The sequence below is a fragment of the Macrobrachium nipponense genome, chromosome 43 (assembly GCF_015104395.2).
Source record: "Macrobrachium nipponense isolate FS-2020 chromosome 43, ASM1510439v2, whole genome shotgun sequence".
Classification (NCBI taxonomy): domain Eukaryota; kingdom Metazoa; phylum Arthropoda; class Malacostraca; order Decapoda; family Palaemonidae; genus Macrobrachium; species Macrobrachium nipponense.
In genome coordinates, this window is record NC_061104.1 from 39,561,119 (window position 1) to 39,583,824 (window position 22,706).

The 22,706-nt window shown below is 34.4% G+C and overlaps 1 protein-coding gene and 1 long non-coding RNA gene across 7 annotated transcripts in view; one reads left to right on the forward strand and one right to left on the reverse strand.

Moving 5' to 3' along the window:
- The window catches only part of LOC135213675 (protein bric-a-brac 1-like), a gene marked incomplete at its 5' end in the record, with an annotated part of 136,966 nt that overhangs the window by 90,919 nt on the left and 23,341 nt on the right, over window positions 1-22,706 (forward strand). Inside the window, 2 exon segments of one of the 6 annotated variants that reach the window (XR_010314181.1) lie at window positions 190-1,010; window positions 14,933-15,415. Coding sequence is in view for 2 of the 4 variants with exons in the window: in XM_064247744.1 (XP_064103814.1) it covers window positions 190-501 (312 nt within the window). 6 annotated transcript variants of the gene reach the window in all.
- Window positions 15,315-22,706, reverse strand: part of LOC135213677 (uncharacterized) — a 30,215-nt gene continuing 22,823 nt past the window's right edge. Inside the window, exon 2 of the long non-coding RNA XR_010314182.1 lies at window positions 15,315-18,373. This is a non-coding gene — a long non-coding RNA (uncharacterized LOC135213677). The remainder of the gene's footprint in view (window positions 18,374-22,706) is intronic.

Below are 22,706 nucleotides of genomic sequence, written 5' to 3' on the forward strand. Positions count from 1 at the left end.
CTTTGGTAAGTCTGTTTATTTATCTACCTACATAATCAGTCTTAACCCCATGTTTAAATTAATGTAGTACACTAGTATTTCAAAGTAAGGTGTAAGATTGTGCTTTCCACTGGATCTTATGATGATAATTGTGATACAGTGGTTGGTGGTAGTGCGACCTCTGATTCTTTCTTGTTATCCCTTCTGCAGGGGTCGTGTGTGTCCTCGGGTGCGCGATGTCACGACATGTCGGCCTATAGCAGTGGGGAAAGTGTTGGAGGGAATGGTGCAGGGGAAGGAAGTGGCAGCATTCGAAGACTTCTTGAGTGTGAGCATTGTCACAAGCACTTCACTTCAAGGTTTAATCTACAGCGTCACCAGCTCATTCATACAGGTGCCAAGCCTTATGAGTGCCCACTGTGTCACCAACGTTTCAACCAATCCGGCCATGTTAAAACTCACCTGAGAACCCGCCATCCTACCCAGGAGGCACAAACGTTGGCAGACCTGTCTAAACTGTAGCCCATGGCTTCCGGACCCTTGGTGGTGACCTGTTCTCCCAGGGACCGAGACACTGATACGCCCGCTAGTTCTTGCAGTCCACCTCTGCAAACGCAGGAGCGTATTGTAGTCTATAGCCCTTCACAACCTGATGGAGAACAGGTCGTGGTCTGCTCATCTCCACATCCGAAAGAACAGACCATTATATTCCGACCTTTCCAAGCCCAAGGTGTTCGGACTGTTGCATTGAGACAATATCAAGAACAAATAGAACGCACAGTGGCCCATGCCTCCTTCCAAACTCAAGAACAATCTCCCCCTACAAGTAGTGAAGAGCGACAAGATCACGGGAGCTCTGTTGTTACCTGGCGACCTCATGAAACTGTATGTTCAAGCTCTGGTATCCAGACTTCACCTGCTGCCCCTGTTGTTCAGATAATTTCACAGTCATCTACGCCAGAACATCAGCCTCCAGCCGTTGAAATAGAACTGGATGTGGATCTCCTCAAAACATGGCCATCTCACCACAGGTATTACCAGCAGTGATATTTAGTAATAATTATCATATATTGATTTATTTTTAAGAAAAAATGCAAGTAGATTTATTTTAATTATCTTTGAACAGAAATAAAATCTTAAGAGTTATATTGAAACTATGCATTTTACGCACCATTTTTCACACTACAATATCGTGTATTTCCCGATAGTTTTGGCCAATGTAATGACTAGGTCATGGACATTTCTGCTTTTGAACTTCTGGTGTAAGTGCTAGAATATTTAACATGTACAGTAGATGTTAATAGATTGAGCTACTACATGGAGGAAGGCAACTATATACAGTCCCCTGATGTTATGCTGTACTGGCATTGTTGTGGTTTTTCGTGTCCTTAGATGCACATTGAATGAGTTGACGACACTATCACTACAGACTGTATGTACATGAATTCAAAACTTGTTGGTTTCCATTTAATCAGCAGTTGTTTTGTAGATTTTGGATACAGTTCAATATTCGGATTGAAAATATCTAAAAAAAAAAAAATAAACGATTGCATTATTGCAAGGGACCTGATCTTGCAGTTATTATTTATTGCTTTAGATTAGTTTTATTTAATGTCTTGATTGGGGTAATGAAGTTTCATTTTAGGTGGTGTACAGTTTATTTTTTTTATTCAGCAGTATAATTGTTCTGTGTAATTTCACAATTTGTTGATGTTAAGTGCTTATTCTACTTGTGAAAGAAGGTTATCCTTTTACTCAGGTAAAAGGTCATATTATATTTATAATACAGTACCAGGAAGACCTTTAGTGACATCTGGGAAGCCACACACTGCAGTGAATTTCATGTAAATGTGTAACTTCTTGCAGGTAAATGTCTTTCCATACATTTCTTGGCAGTTCTCCTGTAAGCCTGTGGGTTTCTTATGTAAGTACATATTGGCAGCTGCTCTTGATGCTAGATCTATGAACTTTACTGTAAATCCTTGCATTTCACAATTGTCACTTTCAAGTGGAAAGCCATTAGTAAAGTTTTTATGGGAAATGACTCCAGTAGTTTTTATTAAAATTATACTACGTAGGGTTAACTGCAAATTCATAATGTCTGTTCCTGTATTGTAAATGACATTGTCATGGAGTAGAGAGGACTAAGACTGGATGTGGCTAATTGATTGTGGCATTCTCAGAAGAACTTTATATTTAATTTAGTAGGACAAGTGTTGGTTTGTGTGTACGGTACCGTACTAGTTCTGATCTGACTTTTACCACATCATTTATGATTATGATTTGTAATTAAATAGGCTTTACCAGAAAATATTTAAGTAGAATTTCAGTTCAGGTAATCAGATTTTAATTTTTCAATGTGTAAAAAAAATAAAAGTTTTGGGTTCTGGTCTTGAAAAATCCATTTGTGGCAGTAGTATGAAGGTATATTCTACAAGACGTACCATACATAACTTGACTTTTGAAGAATGTGTTTGAGGTATCACATAACATTTTGAAATGTCTTGTGTATGACATTCTAAATGTCATTAGAGGTTTGGAGTTAGCTTATAGCTCAGGTTATTAGTAGGTGTGACTTTCTTATCAGTAGGTAATGATTGGGAAAATTTTGCCATCTTGGATACAACATTATTCAGTTATCATGAGTCTACTTGTTAGTTTAATGTACTTAGCCTTATGTAGAAATTACGCCAAAGAATGGTGTATCTGATGAAGCTTAAATATTTTTAGTTACTTGGTTACCAAGATTACTTGAATCCTGTAAAGTAATTGTTTGTTCTTTAGTAATAGTGCAGGTACATCAGCTGCTCCTGTAGAGCATCAGTGCACAACTTATTTGCTGTGATGATAGATTGTAGATAAAAATGTTAAGAAATTATAATTGGAACTGAACTAGGCTGCTTTGAAGCCAGGAGGAGAGTTTTGAACTTGTTGTTGTGAAAGTAGATTTTCTTTAAGGAGTGACATAAAGATTTTGAGCTGATTCATTTCCATTTTATAGGTTTAATGTCATTAGCTATTTGACTGGGGTTCTTATACTTTTGTTTGCACAAGCTTTTGAACCAAAGTAGGTACATATATTAAGGCTTTTTTTATCACCAGTTTTTTTTTGTTTAGTCGAGGTGGAAATCAACCAAACAGGCAAATTTGAAAGGTTGTTGTTTTAAGATTCACCCATTAGTATCCTTAAAATTATAGTTTGCATGTATGTTTTTTTTAGGAATTGCAGTTATACTACTTACACTCAACCTATTAAGCATGATTGAGGCGAACAAACCATTTGCTGAATTGCTGCTAAAGCAAAAAGTAAGGTGGATAGAAGATGGATGAAACATGCCTTAAAACCTGGCTTCAGTTACAGTAAGCTCTCAATTTGCAGCTCAATATCTTTGTTTTCACTGAATGATACATAATATTCCCATGATGGACCTCGTGATAATGGATTCTGGGCTTTTAGTTTTCCATGAATGACAAATACCCTTCAATGTTCTAAGCTTTCATGCCTGGCATATAGGCTAATGCTGGCGCTGGGCTCCACGTATAAACCCTCTTTGAGCTCTTGTCTGAATACTACAGTACTATTGGCAGTGAATTAGTAAGATCATTAGTCTGGACATGTTAAATACAGTGGACATAATTTGATTCTACTATACTGTATTGTATATATAATATTAGACATTACTGTCTCTTCATCGTGGCGACGAGGTGATTTTTTGTTTTCTTCCAGAAGCAATTCAAGAACATTTAAATGCATGTTAAAATCACTAGCACTAATGTTTAGGATAGTTTGTATAACATCGTCCTTCCTTCCAAAAAGACTTTGGATATGGAAACATACCATAAGTGGCAGTTCAGAAGTAGCTGTGCCAGGTACTAACTGGATATCAGAGGCCCCAGGCTTGAGTTATTGTTTTGGGGAGCGGGAAAGAAAGCCCAAACTCACGAGGAATCTATAATAAATACAGCAACAGATATTTTAAAGGATTGTAGTGTTATGTAAGCAGGAAGAGGGATACTGAAAATTGCAAACCTTTCACAGTTCAGGTGGTCAGTATAGCTGGACCTCTTTGATCAATATTGTACTGGCCATCAATGAAATGACATTTGTCAACGAGGCTGGAAAAACTGTTTGGGGAATATGACATTACTGAAGAAGTTTGTGCCAGGAGGAACACATTCTGGTATGCTGTATTCATCCTTCCAAGAATTTGGTCAGCAGCTAAGATAAGTGTATCTTAGTTTAACCAGACCACTGAGCTGATAACAGCTCTCTTAGGGCTGGCCCGAAGGATTAGATGTTTTTACGTGGCCAGGAACCCAATGGGATCCAAACCACACGGAGAAATGAATTTCAGTCACTGGGAATAAATTCCTCTGATTCTGCATTGGCAGAGCGGGGAATCGAACCCGGGCCTTAAGATCAGTAGTCGAGCATGTAACCGACTCTTCCAAGGAGGAATTGCGGTCAGCAGCAAAATGGGATAAACAAGAGGTTAAAACGTTCACAAAAATTGCAGATAGTACCTGACGTGAGGTATACTCTATTGAGAGTATACCTGTGAGTTTATAGATGTAAATGAGTGATTGGTTTAGTATGTAACTAACACCACAAGAACAGTAATTACTGTATCAGTGGGTGAGTACTTTGACCAGTACCAAAGGCATGGATGCAATGATGACAGAAGAGTCCACCTAGAAGATATGGTGACTGCAAATTTATTTTAGCAAGATAAGGAATTCCTAGCAACAAGTATAGCTTTTGGCAGTTTATAATGAGTTACTGAGATTTGAAGGGAAAGACAGTGTGCATTGACAGACATCTACAGTACCGTCATTGATTATACCCTAAGTGACATTGAGGATCACTTTTTTGGTAAAGGGGAGAACCACAGTGGCCCCATATCAAAATTGAATTAGGTTACAAATACCTCAGAAAGGAAGGAGAAGCAATTTTTTTTTTTTTTTTCTTTCTTTCTTTTGGTGGCTTCTTAATTTGCTATACAGAGCTTTGGGGACACTGGGGAATGCTTTAGTAGGCCTGTTGACAGTTTCCAAGACAGAAACTTCTAGTGTTAAGAAAAAGAAATCTTTCCCAGACCTAGAAAAGATGACTGGCCTTGTGTACAGTCATGTAATAACGAAGATTTAATGTACTTTTTACAACAGTCATATCAGTTTCTTTTTATATAATTTGTGTCCAATTATCATCTTGTTGATACCAGTGGTAGATGAAGGACTCAAGGTCTTCCACCCCTTCTCTCACAGGCAGCTATTCAGCTGTAATTAAATTAATGTTGTAAACAAAAAATTTGTGAAACATTTTTTTCATTGTAAGTATACTACACAAACACTTTACTCTTGACTGGTACTCGTCTGATATGCCATCAGGGTCCAGGAATGAGAGCATATTAAGAAGAACTTTGCAGTCCTCTCACTCTTCTTCAAAGTCATTTTAACAGCAACTCAGCACTTGGTTTGCTTTTTCAAGTGGGTTTTAAGGTATGATACAAGAAATGGTTTTGCATCCAAGACAGTTTTGTGGAAAGAGAGACTTTGATAAATAGTTCTGCATATTACGCATTAGCCCTGGGGTGGTGGTTTGCCCAAGACTTCTAACTTTAAAAAAAAAATGAAATTAGTTTTAAATCCCATTCCAGGAAGTTGTTCATTTAGTTTACAGTTTCCTAAAAATTTTGGTTTTAGTACAAGTTTTTACATTATTATATGTATGGAACATAAATAGTTACCACTTTCGTCTTAATGTGTTGGTGCCTGGCACTTGCTATTTTTTAAGAAGAGGTTTAGTATAGCAGTCTCAAAGTTGTTTTGTCAATTTGACCCTCAAATTTCAAAATTGCTTAACGGGTATGTGTGCGTTAGACATTAAGGCTGTTTAGACCTTTTTCTTCTCTTTTTATCCTGTTATGGAGGAGGAGCTTCTTGGTTAATGTATTAGTGAGTACATATTTTGGAAAACTTGTTCATTGAGAGCTGAAGGGCGTGTGATGGTGCTATTGTTCAAGTCACTAAATAATACAAGGTCATTTAATGGTTTTGGTTTAGAAGCATTCCATTGAAAGCAGTTCGAGTGTTTTCCATTCGAGGAATCTTAGCCATATTTTGCTGGCCTTTGAAATATGTTGAAGTTAGTCTAAGTAAATATATGTATGTGGTTTCAAGTTAGACTAATCATAGCTGTGTCTTTAGAAGAGATTCTAAGAATCCTCTTACTGAAATATGTTCATGAAATTTTAACTTTCACATTGTTCATGATCTTCTGAGTACTACAGTATTTAGTTTTGATAACTTTATCCTCACCTTTTTCTCAAAGTTTCTCCAAGTAGCTTCAGCAGGGTATTGATTATAAGTGTTTAACAAAGGGATTTGGTAGTTTTGTTCATGAAGAAGAGCAAGTTTTTTGGAGAACTTTGAAACTAGGAGTAAATAACCTATACATTCGTCATTATTTTATAAATCAAGGCTATGTATTTTGTCATTCATCTTTTGTTTCCTTTGAAATATTCTTTATATAAAATTCTGGTATTTTATGCTTTTCATAAAGCTTGTGTACTGCAAAAAATGATTACTTACTATCATGTAAAAAATATATTTGATTAAACTTATTTTCTTTCCCAAAATTATATCATTCATGTAAAAAATCTCAATTTGAAAGCATGCTATAACATAACAGTGAACTTCAAAAATCTCTTAATTTATGGAAATTTTGCCAGTCTTGAATGCTTCGAAGGTTTCAAAGATTTCCATCGCTTATTTTTTTTTATTTTAATAATATAAAAACCTCATACCTTTCAGCTGTTATATTTTTCATTATCTTCCAGTCTTAATCTTATGTATAGTACCCTTCTTTTCTTTCATTTTGTAACTATCCAAGTCTCTTGGTTAAGTAATTAACACTGTATTATGACCCCCAGATGTTATAGAATATAGATTTTAGGATTGATGTTCACAATGTTTTATTTGGATCGTGTTACTCTGTTGGCATTAAGGAGCCCAGGTGGTTTAAAGGAGAATTGTAGTATATGGTAAAGAAACTTTTGAATTTCTATCACAATTAAATCCCACTCTTTTGCCATATTGCAAATTATAAGCATTGATGGTAAAAGTACAAGCTTCATACCAGGATATTACTTTTATCTACAGCACATTGTACTTTGTTTTGCAAAGGGGAAAATTTTTGTGTATAGTAGCTTTAATAATAGGCTGTTCACTTAGTCAGTTCACCACAGAAATGGGAGAAATGGCTAGTGCAACTAATTAATAAAACTGATTTAAAGCATAGTTCATCCTTGTGTTAGTTTGTTAGAAAGATGGACTCGAGTGTTTAAAATCATCTTAATGATATTAAAGGCACAAATAAAATAATCTATTATTTGCAATGATAGATATCCAAGATGGGTGTGGATATGTAAATTGAAAATAAGCATTATCTAGGACTAATATTTCTTGGGGGTCACCATCTAGGAAAGATCCCAAAATTTTTGCCTAACCTTACTTAGTCTTCATAAACACATTAAACCAATATGATGTACAGAATCCAAAGAAACAAGAACAATATAGCATTGAAATATAAAATAGGGTTAATAAAGACATGTTTTACTTGGAGTGCACCCATAATTATGGCACTTAAGTTAGCAAAATAATTACCCATGATCTTCATTACAATACACTAGGCTACCCAAATTCACGATCAAGTGGCCATATCACCACACAAAAGCAATCCATATGTTGCTGTAATGTTTTCATGAATGTGAAGTATGGGAACTAAGCTTGAATTACAGTATTTTATTACTAAATTTGGTTACTTATTATATTAAATAAAAGTTAACCTTGTCAGTGAGTCACTAGTTGTAACACTCATAGAACTACCCTGCAGGTTTGTTCTAAATTTGTTAGATCTTATTTGATCCACTTTATTCAAACTTCTTAAACACTTACCAACTTGATAAACTAAATGTTTATAAGATTCAGACAAAATTTCTTAGCATGATTTGTTGGAGAATGTTTTATGTACAACTGATTGTACATTCCATAATTAAAAAGCAGTATAATTTTATCTTAGACCTTACAAAGTCCAACTCTAACATAAATTTACTACCAGGAAATACATTGTTTGAAAGTGTTATTAGAAAATTATTGACAAGAGGGTTATGTGAAAGCTTTGAAGACCTGTTATGCATAAATACCTAATATTTTTTTCAAATTTAAGATTCATAAATATTCCCAGTATGATACTTCTTTCTTATTTTTCTTATGCTATACCTTTTAGGGTAAAGTATATATATATATATATATATATATTATATATATATTATAATATATATATATATAATAATATATATATATATATAAATAGGACAAGGTATTGTTGTCAAAAAATTTTAATTTTTGTATTACATTGAAACTAGTACTATGTAGTACTATAGGCAGTTATGGGTATATTGAGAACTTTTTTCCTATCAATATTTTTTTTCTTATAGACAACATATGACTTGCAGTTTTAAATATTTCTGCAGTTTCTTACATTTTTTTTTTAGTAGTAGTAGTAGGCAGTGCCATCATCTGTTGCCTTTAAAATTTCCAGTGTGTTTTTATCCATCTTTTTTTTGTGAAGACTAATTATAGTAAATTTTTGTTTATGATACTTACAGTAGTAATATGTTTTAGAATATTATGGGTCATCATTAGTGTAAAGTTATACAGCTGTAAGGGTAATTTTGAAGAATTAGGTTTCTTGACCAGTCACAGGCTTCCCCATTAGCCATCTCCTGTTGCCAACAAAACCTCATACGTACTGTTAATAACTGGACTCCAGCTAGGTGCTTGAGAAATTCCCATTCTGTTAAGACCTCAGGTTTGTTACTTAAGAAAAATACAAATTGATTTAAAATTTGTCATGTTACGTTTAAAGCACTACAAGTTCATTTATGTTAGGAACTAGTATGAGAAATGGCTTTTAGCTATAAGATAACACCTAGAAAGTACTCAGAAGTGCAAGCTATAATCTTACCAGAAAGCCAGACCCCCAAAGTGTGTGTTAAGTAGAGGTGCTACAGTATATTTGTATAGGTTAGGCATGTTTTAGGTAAGAATGGGCCACTGTTTGGTGGCCGTGGTTTCATGTGACGCTGATTCAAGATCTAGATTTTCATTTTAATGTTGGCGTGCAGTATGATTTATGGCTATTGTATTGTGCAAAGTTAGGTCAGTAAAACTGCTAGAGCCTGGATGTAATTTTTTGCAGTTAACACCTGATAGTTTGCCATTACCCACTTAATTTGTGATTTTTACATCAATGAAACTGAATGGTGAATCAGATGATAAATAAAAAAAGAAGATTATGGCAGTCATCAATAAAAAAAGAAAGTTACATAGCTTGTTAGTTCTGTCTCAAGTTACATATCTTGTTAAATCTGTCTCAGAACTGGACACACTTCATACTTGATGATTGCCCTATGGCCCAGTCTTAAGACAAAGCATACAACATTAACGGTAAAACATTATTTGTTCGAATGCCCTAATTTTAGTCAGCCACAAGTGACTAAGTATTTATTACAAATCCCTGAAAGAAGTGTCAGAATCTTTCAGTACTATCATTCAATCCAGTTATTATATAACAGTTTTATCAAACTATATTAGATCAGATTAATCACTCTCTTTAAGCAGAGGTCTGCTTACTATTTTTATTTTATAATTTGCCAGACTTGGTGGAGCAATTCATGGATAATGCAGTCTACTTTGCCAATGATCATATAACCTTTTTATTACTTGGGTAACTTTAAAGATTTTTATTTTTTTATTATAAAGTCTTCTGCAGGTACTGCTAGTAGAAACATAATTCGTCAGCTGGAAATTCTAAGTAGTGTCCATATGCTGTAGATGGGATTTTTATATGCCATATTCTACAGCCACACTTATGAAAAATACTGTATGTGGTGAATGAATACTAATAGTATCATGATATAAGTTTGCATTTTTTCTTTTTATAATACATTAGCAGTTACACAAGACTTTTCCAAAGCTCTGGATTTCATTTTCTCTCTTCTCCCGAAATGCCTAATTTTTTCTTACTTGAAATCCGTTATTGCTAACTTACTTTAATTTTGGGCCTAATAGGGGTAGAAGTTCGGTAGGTTATGAATTTTTAAAGTTATTTTTATCGTAGAAGTGGTTGGTAGTAATGGTATTTTGTTTTAACTTAGTACTTTTCACATTATACCCTTCACTTCTAATAACATTTGCTTGATCTGTCTTGTGTCTCTACTGTAAAAATCATTTGGAACAAAATTGAGGAAAAGACATTGAACATGATAGTATTTCAGGTATTTAATCAAGAACATACTATATTACGTATTATCGTAAATCAAGCTTAATTTGAGGAAATATTTACATTCTTGGAATGTGAAATTATAAAGTGTTTGTATAAAAACAACATGGCTTAAAGTATTTTCTATATACAGTACATTTAAACCTCCCCCAGAAACCAAAGAAAACCCAGTCATTTGTAGACATAATTATTAAAGCTACTATACCTTGAAAATATGGAACCTTTTACCTTGTTGTCATACATATTAAAGATGATAGAATTAACAGGACATACAGTACAGTACTACGCATCGAGTGTTGAAATGGAATCCATAACTTCTGTGTCCTAAGTACACAGTTGAGGTATGATGTACCTCTGATAGAAATAGTACTTTAACATTCACATATTATGTGCAAATATACCATTGAGCTTGTAACTTTTTGTTAATTGATTTTATTGAGAGGATTAGGGGACTGAAGGTGATTATCTGTCTTTACAAAGGAAACTTTTTGAAGGTAGCTAATATATGGAAATTGTAAATTTACATGACAGAAGAACTTAATAAGTTGCGTTATTTGACTAAGGGTTGTTTACATTGGTGATGATTATGCTTTCTGAAGGGATTTGAAGCAGTGATCTTCACTATTTTGTACATTTACCTTAAGATTAGCAAGCAGTCACAGGTTTACCTAAGTTAACTTGACAAAGAATAGCTGAAGAATTATTCATTTTTAGCATGTTCAGTTTCCACAGCAGTGTAAAACCTTGTTAAATGCTTATTATTAACATGGAAATTAAAAAGGAAAGTGAGAAGTGTGTGCAGTGGTCAAATTGCACAAATATTAAACAACTACAGGTAATGAATAACCACCTTATTTCATGAAGACCTACTAAATACTGACTGTGGAGTACTGAAATTTCTCTTTCAACATAAGTATGGGAATAATGTTAGGAAACTCTGGTAATGTAATACATTTTTATGAATTATTTTCACCTGCAACCTTCCTTTATGTGGTGTAGCGCGTCCTGACCGAGTATTCATAGTTCGCCTTTTGTATATTTTATGAATTTCCCCGAATGCTGATAAAGGTGCTCTAGCATCAGTTACCAAGGTCTCTTAAGTTCATGTTTTATATCAACATAAACTTTAGATTTGTTAGCTTCAATGTGTAATTCACATTTATAAGTTGCACCTCTACAGTACTTGCTCTTAGTAAAGACCAGTTTGTTCATTAATGTATGTAATCTGGTCCAAGGAGCCCAAGGTACTATTCTGAATTTTAGAAAAATTCTTTAGTTGCTTTATCTAGTATATTGTTGTTCTTATCTTGAAAGCATCAAAAGTATAATTTTGCATAGCATCATGAAGATCTGTATCTATTTTTGAAAATTCAAAGCATAGTAATTAATTGAATGTTGAAAGTGGATAATGAGTTAACCCTTTGTCAGTGGTTGTAAAAACACTTGGACAAAATGTTTTAGAAAGACTGAGTTAAGTTTTTCTGATAATTTTTGTTCTTATAAGAAGTTGTAGGAACTCAAGTCTGCAGTCCCCCATAATAGTTTCTCCCTTGCTGATTGCAGTTTTATCAAAATCAATTAGGCTAGATTATTTTAACAATGTACAAGTAATTGTGTGTGTGTATTCACTGATATAGTAAAAGACTGTAATGACAGTACACCAGTATCCATCAGTTTTCAGTCTTTGTTCTGCAAAAAGATATTGGGATATACTCCAAGACTGATGTGTATTTTGAAAAATGTTGCCTGTGGATATGGAACACACCCTCAGTAGTAGTACTCAATAACTTCAGAAAGCATATCAGTAAGTGCAAACATCCCTGCACTGTAGTACACAATGTATGGTATTTATAAGTTGTATTTTACTAGGAGAATTTAGGAATTATTAATCTATATTATATAAATAAAATTATATATTTTGACCTAGCTGTGCTGTTATATATTTGATTAGAAGCTGAGCATATGTTTAGCTCTGCTTTTTGTAATTTAGTTTGTTATTACTTGATAGCTTTATCTGTTACAGACAAGGAATATGACATTTAAATAACTTGGCTTCCTCCAAGAGTTTACAATTGTGATGACATTTGTCTTATATTGGTACTTCAGTTCATGCATAGTTTGCTGTATTTTAGCAAATGTTGTACTTCACTTACACTAGCACAAAAGTCCACAAGGTTTGAAGCCAAGTTGGAGAAAAGCCAATTCCTTTCAGTGTTATCCTTTGTTCTTGGAACAATCTTCTGATTTTGTTTTATTATTTTATGTACGAGATGGTCATAGCATTTCAGCTAGGCACCATTATTCAGGGATTACATGCTGCGAGTGTTTTAAAAGATTTTATTGCGTACCTCAACTCTGATTCATTCCTTTAGGTGGTATTGTTAGAGAAAAAAAAATCCAAATTATTTTCACATTTGGATTTATGTACATTTATATTCCTTAGGCTGCCATTGTATGTCTTAGATGTAAGTTTGTATTGCTGTCCAATTTAATGTGAGGAGTTGGAAATATGAGCTACAGAGTATATAGTGCATCTTTTTGAACACTATCTTTTTAATACTTGTTTTGCTGTCACCATTCATGGAATAATATACGGTAATAAACTTGGTACTGTTGGTAAAATGTAGGGCTGCAGCATTTGAAAACCACTGATGTAGCCAAAATTTGTGTATTCTTAACAGATTTCAAAGTCTTCATTTTCTTTTGTTCTCAAGGATCTTGCATACGTGCAGATTTAACCATTTTACTTTTATGTAGTACAGTACTTATATTTCATATTGGCTGTAAAACCCAGAATTCAAGATTTCCTGTTTTGTCTAAAAGTTTCTGATATAGTTTTCCTTGTGTTTATCTGATAAAATAGTTTTCCTCATGTTTATCTGATAAAAAAAGTTTTCCTCGTGTTTATTTGATAAAATAGTCAACTGGAAACCAGCAGACTTCTTAATTTTCTTAATCTTTCTTGGAGTGCATCTGGAAACCCTCATTTTATGATACGTACTGAAATTTCATTTTTGGGTTTTCTTTCAGTGTGCACGCTTTTTTTTCTTCTTTTTTTTAAGACACTGGAGTATAGCTTTCTGAGGTACTGTAGGCTTGAATTAATCATTTATTTGCCATAAACATAAAAATTTTGAGAAACAGCAGTCAGAATCTTAAGGAAAATAAAGTGTTCCTTATGATAAAAATTCAGTACGCACTGTACAGTAGTATTAACGTCTGAACATTTAACATGTTAAGTGAATGGAGTGTAAGGAAATTGCTTGTCAAGGATACAGTATGTTGCAATAAAATATTAACAGATTATTTCAGGGTTTGGGTGATTCAAGGCATGTGTTTTCCAGATAGTATTCAAAAACTGTGGTGTGTTTTAAAGTTCAAATTTATAAAGTGCTGTATAAAAAAAAAAAAAAAACAGTATAGTGATGAACAGCATATAGGTTTTAGGCATAATAAACAATAATGGTATGTCTTTAAAAGATAACAAATTTCTTTTGCTCATTTGTACAGGATAATGTTCATTGTGTACTGTGGCCAATATAGTGTGAAGTATTGTATTTGCATTTTTACTTAAGTGGAAATCTAAGGGTACTCACAGATTCCACGTTTACTGTAAATGATGTCAAACCGTTCCAAGTATTAGTATTTCTCTTCTGCACCCTTAGTAGCTATGTGCCAAATTATGTCACACTAGTGGACTCCAAGAATTTTTCTATATGAACTTTGATGTAGTGTGATGTGTATGTTGGTGTGTTCAGTTTATTTTTTTAAGAAATCTTATACTAATTTGTCATCAGTCAAACTCATAACATGTAACTTACAGAAAAGGGTTCAAATTTAGAAGTCACTACTTGATTTCAATCATCATTTGAGTACTGTACTATTTTATGTAAACTGTGTTTGCTATGAAAGCACTGAGAAATCTCGTGAAACATTTCTAAATTATTATAGACATTATACTGTTGTAATAGCCTTTCATTCTCATACAGATACACAAACATGGTAAATCCTTCAACTTAATGGAGTAAGGTAAATAGTTCATGGTTTAAATGTGATAACAGCTACTTGCTGATTCTGATACAGTAATACAGAGCAACCATACTTAACAAAAGCTTTACTTATTAAATTTAAAATATAACCATAACCATTTTTATCTAAAAATACACCTTTAGGCTTAGCCCTATTTTAGTTATGACTTTCAATTTGGTGGTCTGGTTATACTTAAAAGTTGGTTATACTTAAAAGTTGCAGTGTCTGATTACATGTGACGAGAAGGTTTGAATAAAATGTTAATATACATATAAATTAAAGTAAATTTTAGTCTTATAGTACTGGTATCGTAAACCTATTTCATTTATGTGAACATCATATTTTTGCAGACAAGTCTTATTCCTGTCAGATTTCAAATTGATTTCATAAGTTCGAGTCACATGTAATGAACTGAAGTGCAAAATAATGTTACCTAATAAACTGGAAGTGGAAAATAATCTATTACCTGACAGTTTTGACACACATTGTTACGGAAATTTGATGGTGTGTTATTTTACAAAATCCATTAAGTTGAAGTTGAACTGTATATATATATTATATATATACTATATTTTACAGGACTTTAACCCAAAGCAATGGATTTGGAGGACTGGCTACCAGCATTAAAGGGAACCACATTTCTGTCCTTTACAAGATAGGGTCCAATCCAACTGAATGTATTAATAAAGAAATGATTTTGAAAACCTAAATCAAGAGAGGTCTACAACAAAGTTTACCACCTACATACTAATATTAAACAGGTCAAATTATCAACAGTCTTGTCCTAAATTAATAATTAATGCATTACACATAACTTTGGTGGAAAAGAAAGCTTACATAAGTTGTAGTGCAACTGCTCAGACTTAAATTTATTGGTTCTGATTGGAAATATTTGATTTAAAAAAAAATTTACCCTTCTTAGGGATGAAGGTTTTAATCTAAAATGAGATTTCAGTTTAGATTTTTTTTTTCTTGAAAGCTTTAATACATTTCCAAGGTACTCTTAACTTCTTTTTGAGTGCATGCTTAGAATCAGTTGTACAGGTATGCTAGGACTGGTAGCCGAAGTAAAAAACTTAATAAACCAATACTTTAGCAAGTTTTTCATTCTTTTTTTTCTTCACTTGTGAATGAATCCTCAGGGCTGACTGTTTCCAAGGTAAGAACTCAAGCTAGTGAATATTTCCAGGGGTTGTATTATTGCCAGATAGCACTACTTATTCTAAATTGTACTAGTGGAAGACTTGTAATGATAATGTACCAGTCTGCAGTTTTATATGTAGAGTACTTCAGATTAGGGGACATGACTCAAACTCCTTTGTTGGTTTATGATAGAATGGATTAAGAATGGAAGTCCAGGAGGCTTAAGTAGAAGACTGGAACCCATATTTTCAGTTTTATTGAACTTATTTCAAACATTAATACTTGAAATTAAAATACGCAAAATGAAAACAAATGTAAAAACTAAAAACTTGAGTAATTTTCAGAAGCCATTTTTCTGACATTATTCAAATCACGTAAGTTTTGATGCATTATGCTTCACCATCTGCTGGAAGTGGTGAATTTTCTTAGCTGTTGGAGTGATAGCAGGTAGTGCTGTTGATGATAGGAGTTTTACGGACTAATTGGTGGTATGATAGGTAGTATGTTACCTTCCATCAAAATATCACATTTTGGTGGAGTTAGGATCTGACTTCACTTGCTTGACAAACTTCAACAGAGCTGGTCCTCCTGTCAGCCCTTAATCCTATGTGTTGCAGATCTTTGGGCAAAAGTAAAAACCCCTTTATGAAGTGTAATGACCAGAGCAAGTACAAGGCAACACCTAAAACAGTAAGCCTATGACAGTCGCCCAACTTTGGAGACTGCACAAAAAAATCTTAAGTGGTACATTTTGCTGTTATGCACTGCGGAGTTATGGTAACAAACTCAGCACTGTGATCTGAGTGGACAAGAAAACATTAAGAAATATTCTGGGGAAGCACTTTGTAATGGTTGGGCAGGTTTCAGGACAAAAAGTATTCATCTATGAACTTAATGGAAAGTAAGGAAGATTCATTTCCTTTGAAATCTATTGCTAGGCTACCAAAGAGAATACAAGAGCGGATAAGTAGGATCAGGTGCTGGTTTGTGGCAGTGTTCATTCACCCCTACACAGACTAGGCAATCACAACAGGTTTGTTTGATTTCTTTACTTAAAAAAAAAAATTTCACAACAGGACTGTTAATACCAGGATGGCACAGAGCTAAAGGGTGGTTTTCAATTACATATAGGGAATTTGTGACAAAGTACTATCTATTAAATGAAAACATCACACAAAGTTCAATGAACTCAGTCTGAGTATGATCTCAAAGTTATATAGTTAACCAGCTTTGTCATTTTAGAAGCATCTTTTTTTTATGTAGTTAGATAGCTGGGTAGTAAACATAAATGAGATTTGCTTCTTGCCACTGCTAGGTGAGAACTATAGTTAATACTGCCCAACATGTATATTCCCCACTTTGGAAGGAGAAGGACCATTGCTGATAACTCAAGAGGGGCATGACTGACCCATTTATAAAACTTTGTACTATTTTCCTATTCTTAAACACAGGAAATAATTGATTTTCAACTTGAGAGATTTTCTTGAATAATATGGGAATGGGGTATTTTCATACTTTGCAGAATTGGAGCAAGTCTGAATCAGTAGTTCTTATGGTGGTTCTAGGTTAGCAGGATCTAGCCTGACAGTTCCATTCTCAATGTCGTATTGCAGAAAATTCAGTTTGACGACTGTACACGTTATCAGTCATTTGAACAAAGGAGAACAACAACATCCTTTAGGTCTCTCAGGTTTGCTAATACATATCCTCCTGATCTCAATGTTCAGTGATCTTGTATCTAAGAATATAGTACACGACTTGCAAGTTGTTGATCATTACGGAGTAAAGAGATGTTAAAAAGTTTTGAATTTTTTCGCATCACACATTTACTCTGTGGACAATTTCCGATATTCTGATGATCTATTTAGATAATGTGCTGTTGCTTGATAATCCATTAGTTGTAGCCTCTTGCATCTATATCTATGGGTGACAATAACTGGTGTTTGCCACTGAATGATTTTCAGTTATGCCTTCCTTGGGCAGTTTGTACTCTTCTACTTTAATGAAATTTTCATTAGGTCTTTTTATAGAGAGGGGGTAACCTTTGCAAATGGTGCATGCAGCTCAATTTTCTAATGATATTTACTGCACAGTTGCAATAATGGAATATCGCCATTAAATCTGAATTCCACTTTCATGAACTTGTGGCCTAGAATGAAAGGAGTGGTCAGATAATGAAATATAAATAGATGCACCTTGTGGTGGTCTTGGCAGTTGATGCATGTATCCAAAAGTGACATATATACCTGACTGGGAAGACTAGTATGTACTACCATACTGGTGGCTTTTCTTGATGAAAACCATGATGTCAAATATTTTGCTATTTCTGATTTGTTAAAAATTCGTGTTGGTAGGGTTGTCATATACAGGCAGTCCCCAGGTTACGACGGGGGTTCCGTTTTTGAGACACGTCGTAAGCCGGAACATCGTCAAAAATCTTAAGAAAACCTTACTTTTAATGCTTTGGGTGCATTGAAAACTATATAAACTGCATTGTTATTGCATTTTTCATCAAAATAGCCTTCAAATATTGATTATTTTGCATTTTTGGTGTCATATTCCATCTGCCAGATCAACGTTGTAGGCGTCGTAACCCTGGAAATAATTTCTGATGAATATAATTTAAAAGCGCCTTAAAACCCGGGGACTGCCTGTACAGTCTTTGTAGATGGGATACAGTTTATGAAAATGCAGAGCTCATTTTCAGATGCTTTACATTACCTTCTGGACAAGTACTGATGCAATTCAGATTACCTTCATCAACTGTAGTATCCTCTGCATCTTCAAATCAAGTGAGGTGTAGATATCATCTTTCTTGAATATCCTTACAGACAGAGTCAACAGACTTTAAACTTAAGAGGGCTCCAAAGGGGAAACCTGCAAATAATATGTAGACAAATTATAGGAAACAGTGATAAATAAGCAAGGAGGAATAGAAAATAAAAATCAATATGCATGACATTCGGGAGACAAAGGCAGAGAGCAGGAATGAATTTGCTCCCAGCTTTGAACATCTGGAGATCAGAAAACTACACTTGGCACTATTCAACACTTTAGTTGCAGCCAAGATGAAAATGTGAAGGGGAGCAAGGAGATATATTCCATGTATACTTCCCCTTGTTTTAGCTTAATAACAGGCTTAGGAAACAAATTGAACCATTCCATTTGCATTTTATTCAACTTATGAAATGACTACCTTTCCCACAATGGACACCAAGACCAACAAGCACCCCCTAAGGTAATGTGTAATAACCACTGTCAGGTACATGTGTTTGTAACTTTAATGCAACCTGGACAATCCAGGGACATGTCAACCTTAAACAACCTAAATGAGTTAGATCAGCATTTAAAAATAATAAAAGTAGGGACATTTTCCAACTATATATGCTTGTTAATGCAAAAGCATCATCAGTTCAACATGCCATCATTCTATGTAAGAGAAACAATTTGCAATTTTTTTTTCTCATACTGAAATAATTTCTCTTCAGATTTTTAGTGTTTGTTCAAGTTTTTTTTTTATTTTGGCTATCCAATGTGAGCATCTTTTGAGCACAATGCAAATATTTTGCAACAGTAGCACAATATGAGCATTTTACAACAGTTGAAGTAATTTAATCAGTGTCCTAATTACGTATCGATAAATCTTGGGAAATCCATTTCAGTTTATCCCCCTGTAGATTTTCAGAGCAATTTACTCAGATGCAACTTTGTGCTCTTGGGAAACTAATATACTTGACTCTGTATACAATCAGGTATGTAAATGGAGTGCTCCAGAAAGAACGAGAGTTAAAAAACCAAATGCTCCTTTGAGAAATAATGTAATAGCCAAATAGAGACTGCTCAAAACATGATGTCAATGATGCACTTACAATGGAACCATACCTTAGTGCTAACAATTGGTGGGTTTAAAAGTCAATTTTTGACAGGTTTTTGGGGAAAGTACTTCAACCAAATGTGCCCTCTTTAACAGTCAACACGGGCTTGCAAGGAGGATTAGGTTTTCAAAGCCATTCCTATTTATGGTATTCATTGGAATTATAGTCCCAAGTGATGTGGTGTTAGGATAGGAGAAAGTATTTGTTTCATAATGAATATATGGTGTAGCGTTAAAATATGTTTCGCAATAAACCCATTACATAAACATAATTAAGCCTTAATTTGCTGCTTGAATCCCCCAGACACAGCTTGTGACTTCTTGAAGGAAGGCAAATAGCTATAAAAATCAACCATTGATTGACAGTCTGTGCATGTGCACCTTTTTGACCCATCAGTAGATGAAAACATCCAAGCTCATTCTATCACTTTGTAGGTTACAACAGCAATGAGAATTCCCTAGTTTAGTCAGTGTGAAAATAATTTAATTTCCTTTCATGACTTCTTTTTTCTTCATGCTTTACAATAGTTACTTTTGCCTTGTTCTGGTAATTAATAATTTTTTTGCCCCCACAGTACCATTAGGTAAGTGCTAGTTCAGCTTTTCAAGTTTTGTTCGACTGTCTGTTATTTAGGTACTGAAGCTATACACATTTCTTTGTATGATTTTTTTTTGTTTGGTGGATAATACACCTTTGCATACTATAGTAACTGCTTTCTACCCGTGATTGTGTATTTTGACCAGTCTTTTATAATTTGTGTTTTTCTTTAAGCTAATAATTACACTTTTACTAAATTAAATATTGTTGACTACCACTGGTGCATGTTGTTGTGGCTTCTCAATTTTGGCTGCTCAATTTCTTCAAAACTATGTATACTGTATATTTTTTATTACTGCATACTATTTCATTTTGGTATTTAATTTTTTAAAATGCCTAAAAGAATTTATCATGGATTATCAGGTAAAGTTTGCTGTTATTTTTTTTATGTCTACTATGTTCACAGACCTCCACCTGTGTTGTGTTGCTTGTTGGGGGCTGAAATGGGCTACCTGAAACATGCAATGTTGGTTGCTCTTGGTTGGACAATCAAAGGACTCACTTTCTGAAGATTAAACTTTATTAAGGGAAATAGAATGACATGCCTCAGATCTGCCTGTTTCTTTGGCATTGGAGTCTTTGTTGCTATTGTCCATTTCCTAAGCCTTTTTTTCCTTTGGAGGCAGAGTAAGAGCTAATTTATTCTAGTAATGTTCTGCTTCCTGCTGGTCCATGGTAGGGAAGGGATGGCGCTTTCAGCACCACACAGCTTACATTTGCTGTTCCAACACGTTGGTCATTTCTCCCACTAAAAATTCAAGATATTAATCTTCCTTCTTACTCTCCAAGATCATCTTCATCGTGTATTCTTTCAGCAGTAGTTATGCAGGCGAGCATCCACACTCTGCCGGTCTGAAGTATGTACTGTGAAAGTCTTGGTACTCTTAAAGATTTTCAGAAGAATGGGCACTGTTCCTTAATGGCTCATGAATCATAGTTGGGATGACATGACCATATCAAATTCACCAGTTATGCACCTTAAGCTTGCAGCAAATTATCTACCAGCAGCCTTGTTTAGGGTTGGGTCTGCAAGCTGCATGAAGGGTTTTTTTTCAGCTCATATTTCCTACTTTCTTCTAGTGATACCAATGCTTTAATTATCCATTCCAAAGGGGAGCGCTTGTCCTCTTCATAAATCTCCTTGTCCCATGTGACTGTAGACAAGACAGAGCTTTTAGGGTTTCCTCTCCCAAGACTCCTGCATGTCCCAGAGCTCCACTTACCTCAAAGAAAGAGGTAAAACAATCCTGCAAGAGATCTGATTGGCATATTGAAATGTTTAGATGGAGATAATGAAGCCACCTGATCTCTTAAAAGAAGCCACATTTTTGGAAGTGATGGGCTATGTCTGCAAAACAAACATTCAAAAGTAAAACTCCCCAAACTAGACGAAGTTAAGAAAGAGGGTTCTGTACCCAAATTTCAATCAGAAAACATTATGGCACAGACCACTGGACTTTGAAGTTTCAAATAGCCACTGCAGTTAATGACATCCTAGCAGATGTCAATTTAAGAATGGAAGGGAAAGGAATTCTAGAGGTTATGAATAACTGATGGCGACTTCCCACTTTTAATCTTTCAGACCACTGACTATTAGTTTCATAAAATGAAGATTTCGGTATCCATGCTTGTCACGTTTCCTCTGCAATCGAGGGCATTAGTAGGACAACAGCTTGTTTTACTCAAACTTTAGTTATAGTTTCTCCAGCAGAGGTGGATGCAGAACTGTGGGTAACTGATGTAGTACAGTTCGGATACAGGCCACTGTCCTTACTTCCAGTGGCGTACTTTCACAGATTATCTGGACTGGACAAATTCATGGTGTTAGTCAGGGAAGAGATGTTTATAAGGGATTAAGCATATATTCACAGACCTCAGAGCTTCCAAGGTGCTCCATCTTGCTTGAATGCTTAGTCACTTTCATGGGCACTTGAACTTCTCATCATATAAACCACTGCTTCACTAACCACTGCTTCACTTTTAAGCGGTTTTTGGGCACTTGACTCCTGACCTTTTCTGTCCCCAAGTGATTCTAGATTTATTGTAGTCTCACCATAGCTAGTGATTGTTTTCTCTAATGCTCCTTTGTATATTGCAATTCAGGCTATTATGAATTATGGTATGAAGCAGTTGTGGTTTCATAAAATGAAACAAGATTTCTTACCAACACAATAATTTATCATAAATTGCTCTCCTCCTCCCAGTCACCTCATCCTGACTCTTTTACCACCAATTATTAAAGAAAGAATGGAGCTGTCTTTTGCTATCTACTGCTGAAGAAGGTGCGCATGGTCACTAAATGGTTGATTTTACAGCTATTATTTTTGTATACGTATCTTAAAAACTTTATAAGCTGTGTCCTGAGAACTTAACACTGCATATTAAGGCCAATTATGATGTGGTGGTTTCTATGAACAATTTTTTAAAAATAAAAAGTACAATTTTCACTAATGTTGATTGAGTACCTATTGCATAAGAATACATTTACGTATATGGATTCAATGTTTATCATTCACTCATAACTTTTTGTTCTATCATGACATTTGCATAAAAGTATTCTAAACATTTCTCTGTGATTCAGACTATCTTCTACATGATTTAGTTTAACTTTCCAGAAAATATGTTATAGTAGTTGCTACCATCTGTACTGTCTCAACGTAATGTCTAATAATTATGTAGGAAGAATATGTTGTATGTATTTTGTACAAAAATAATAAATTTTAACAAATTGTTAGACT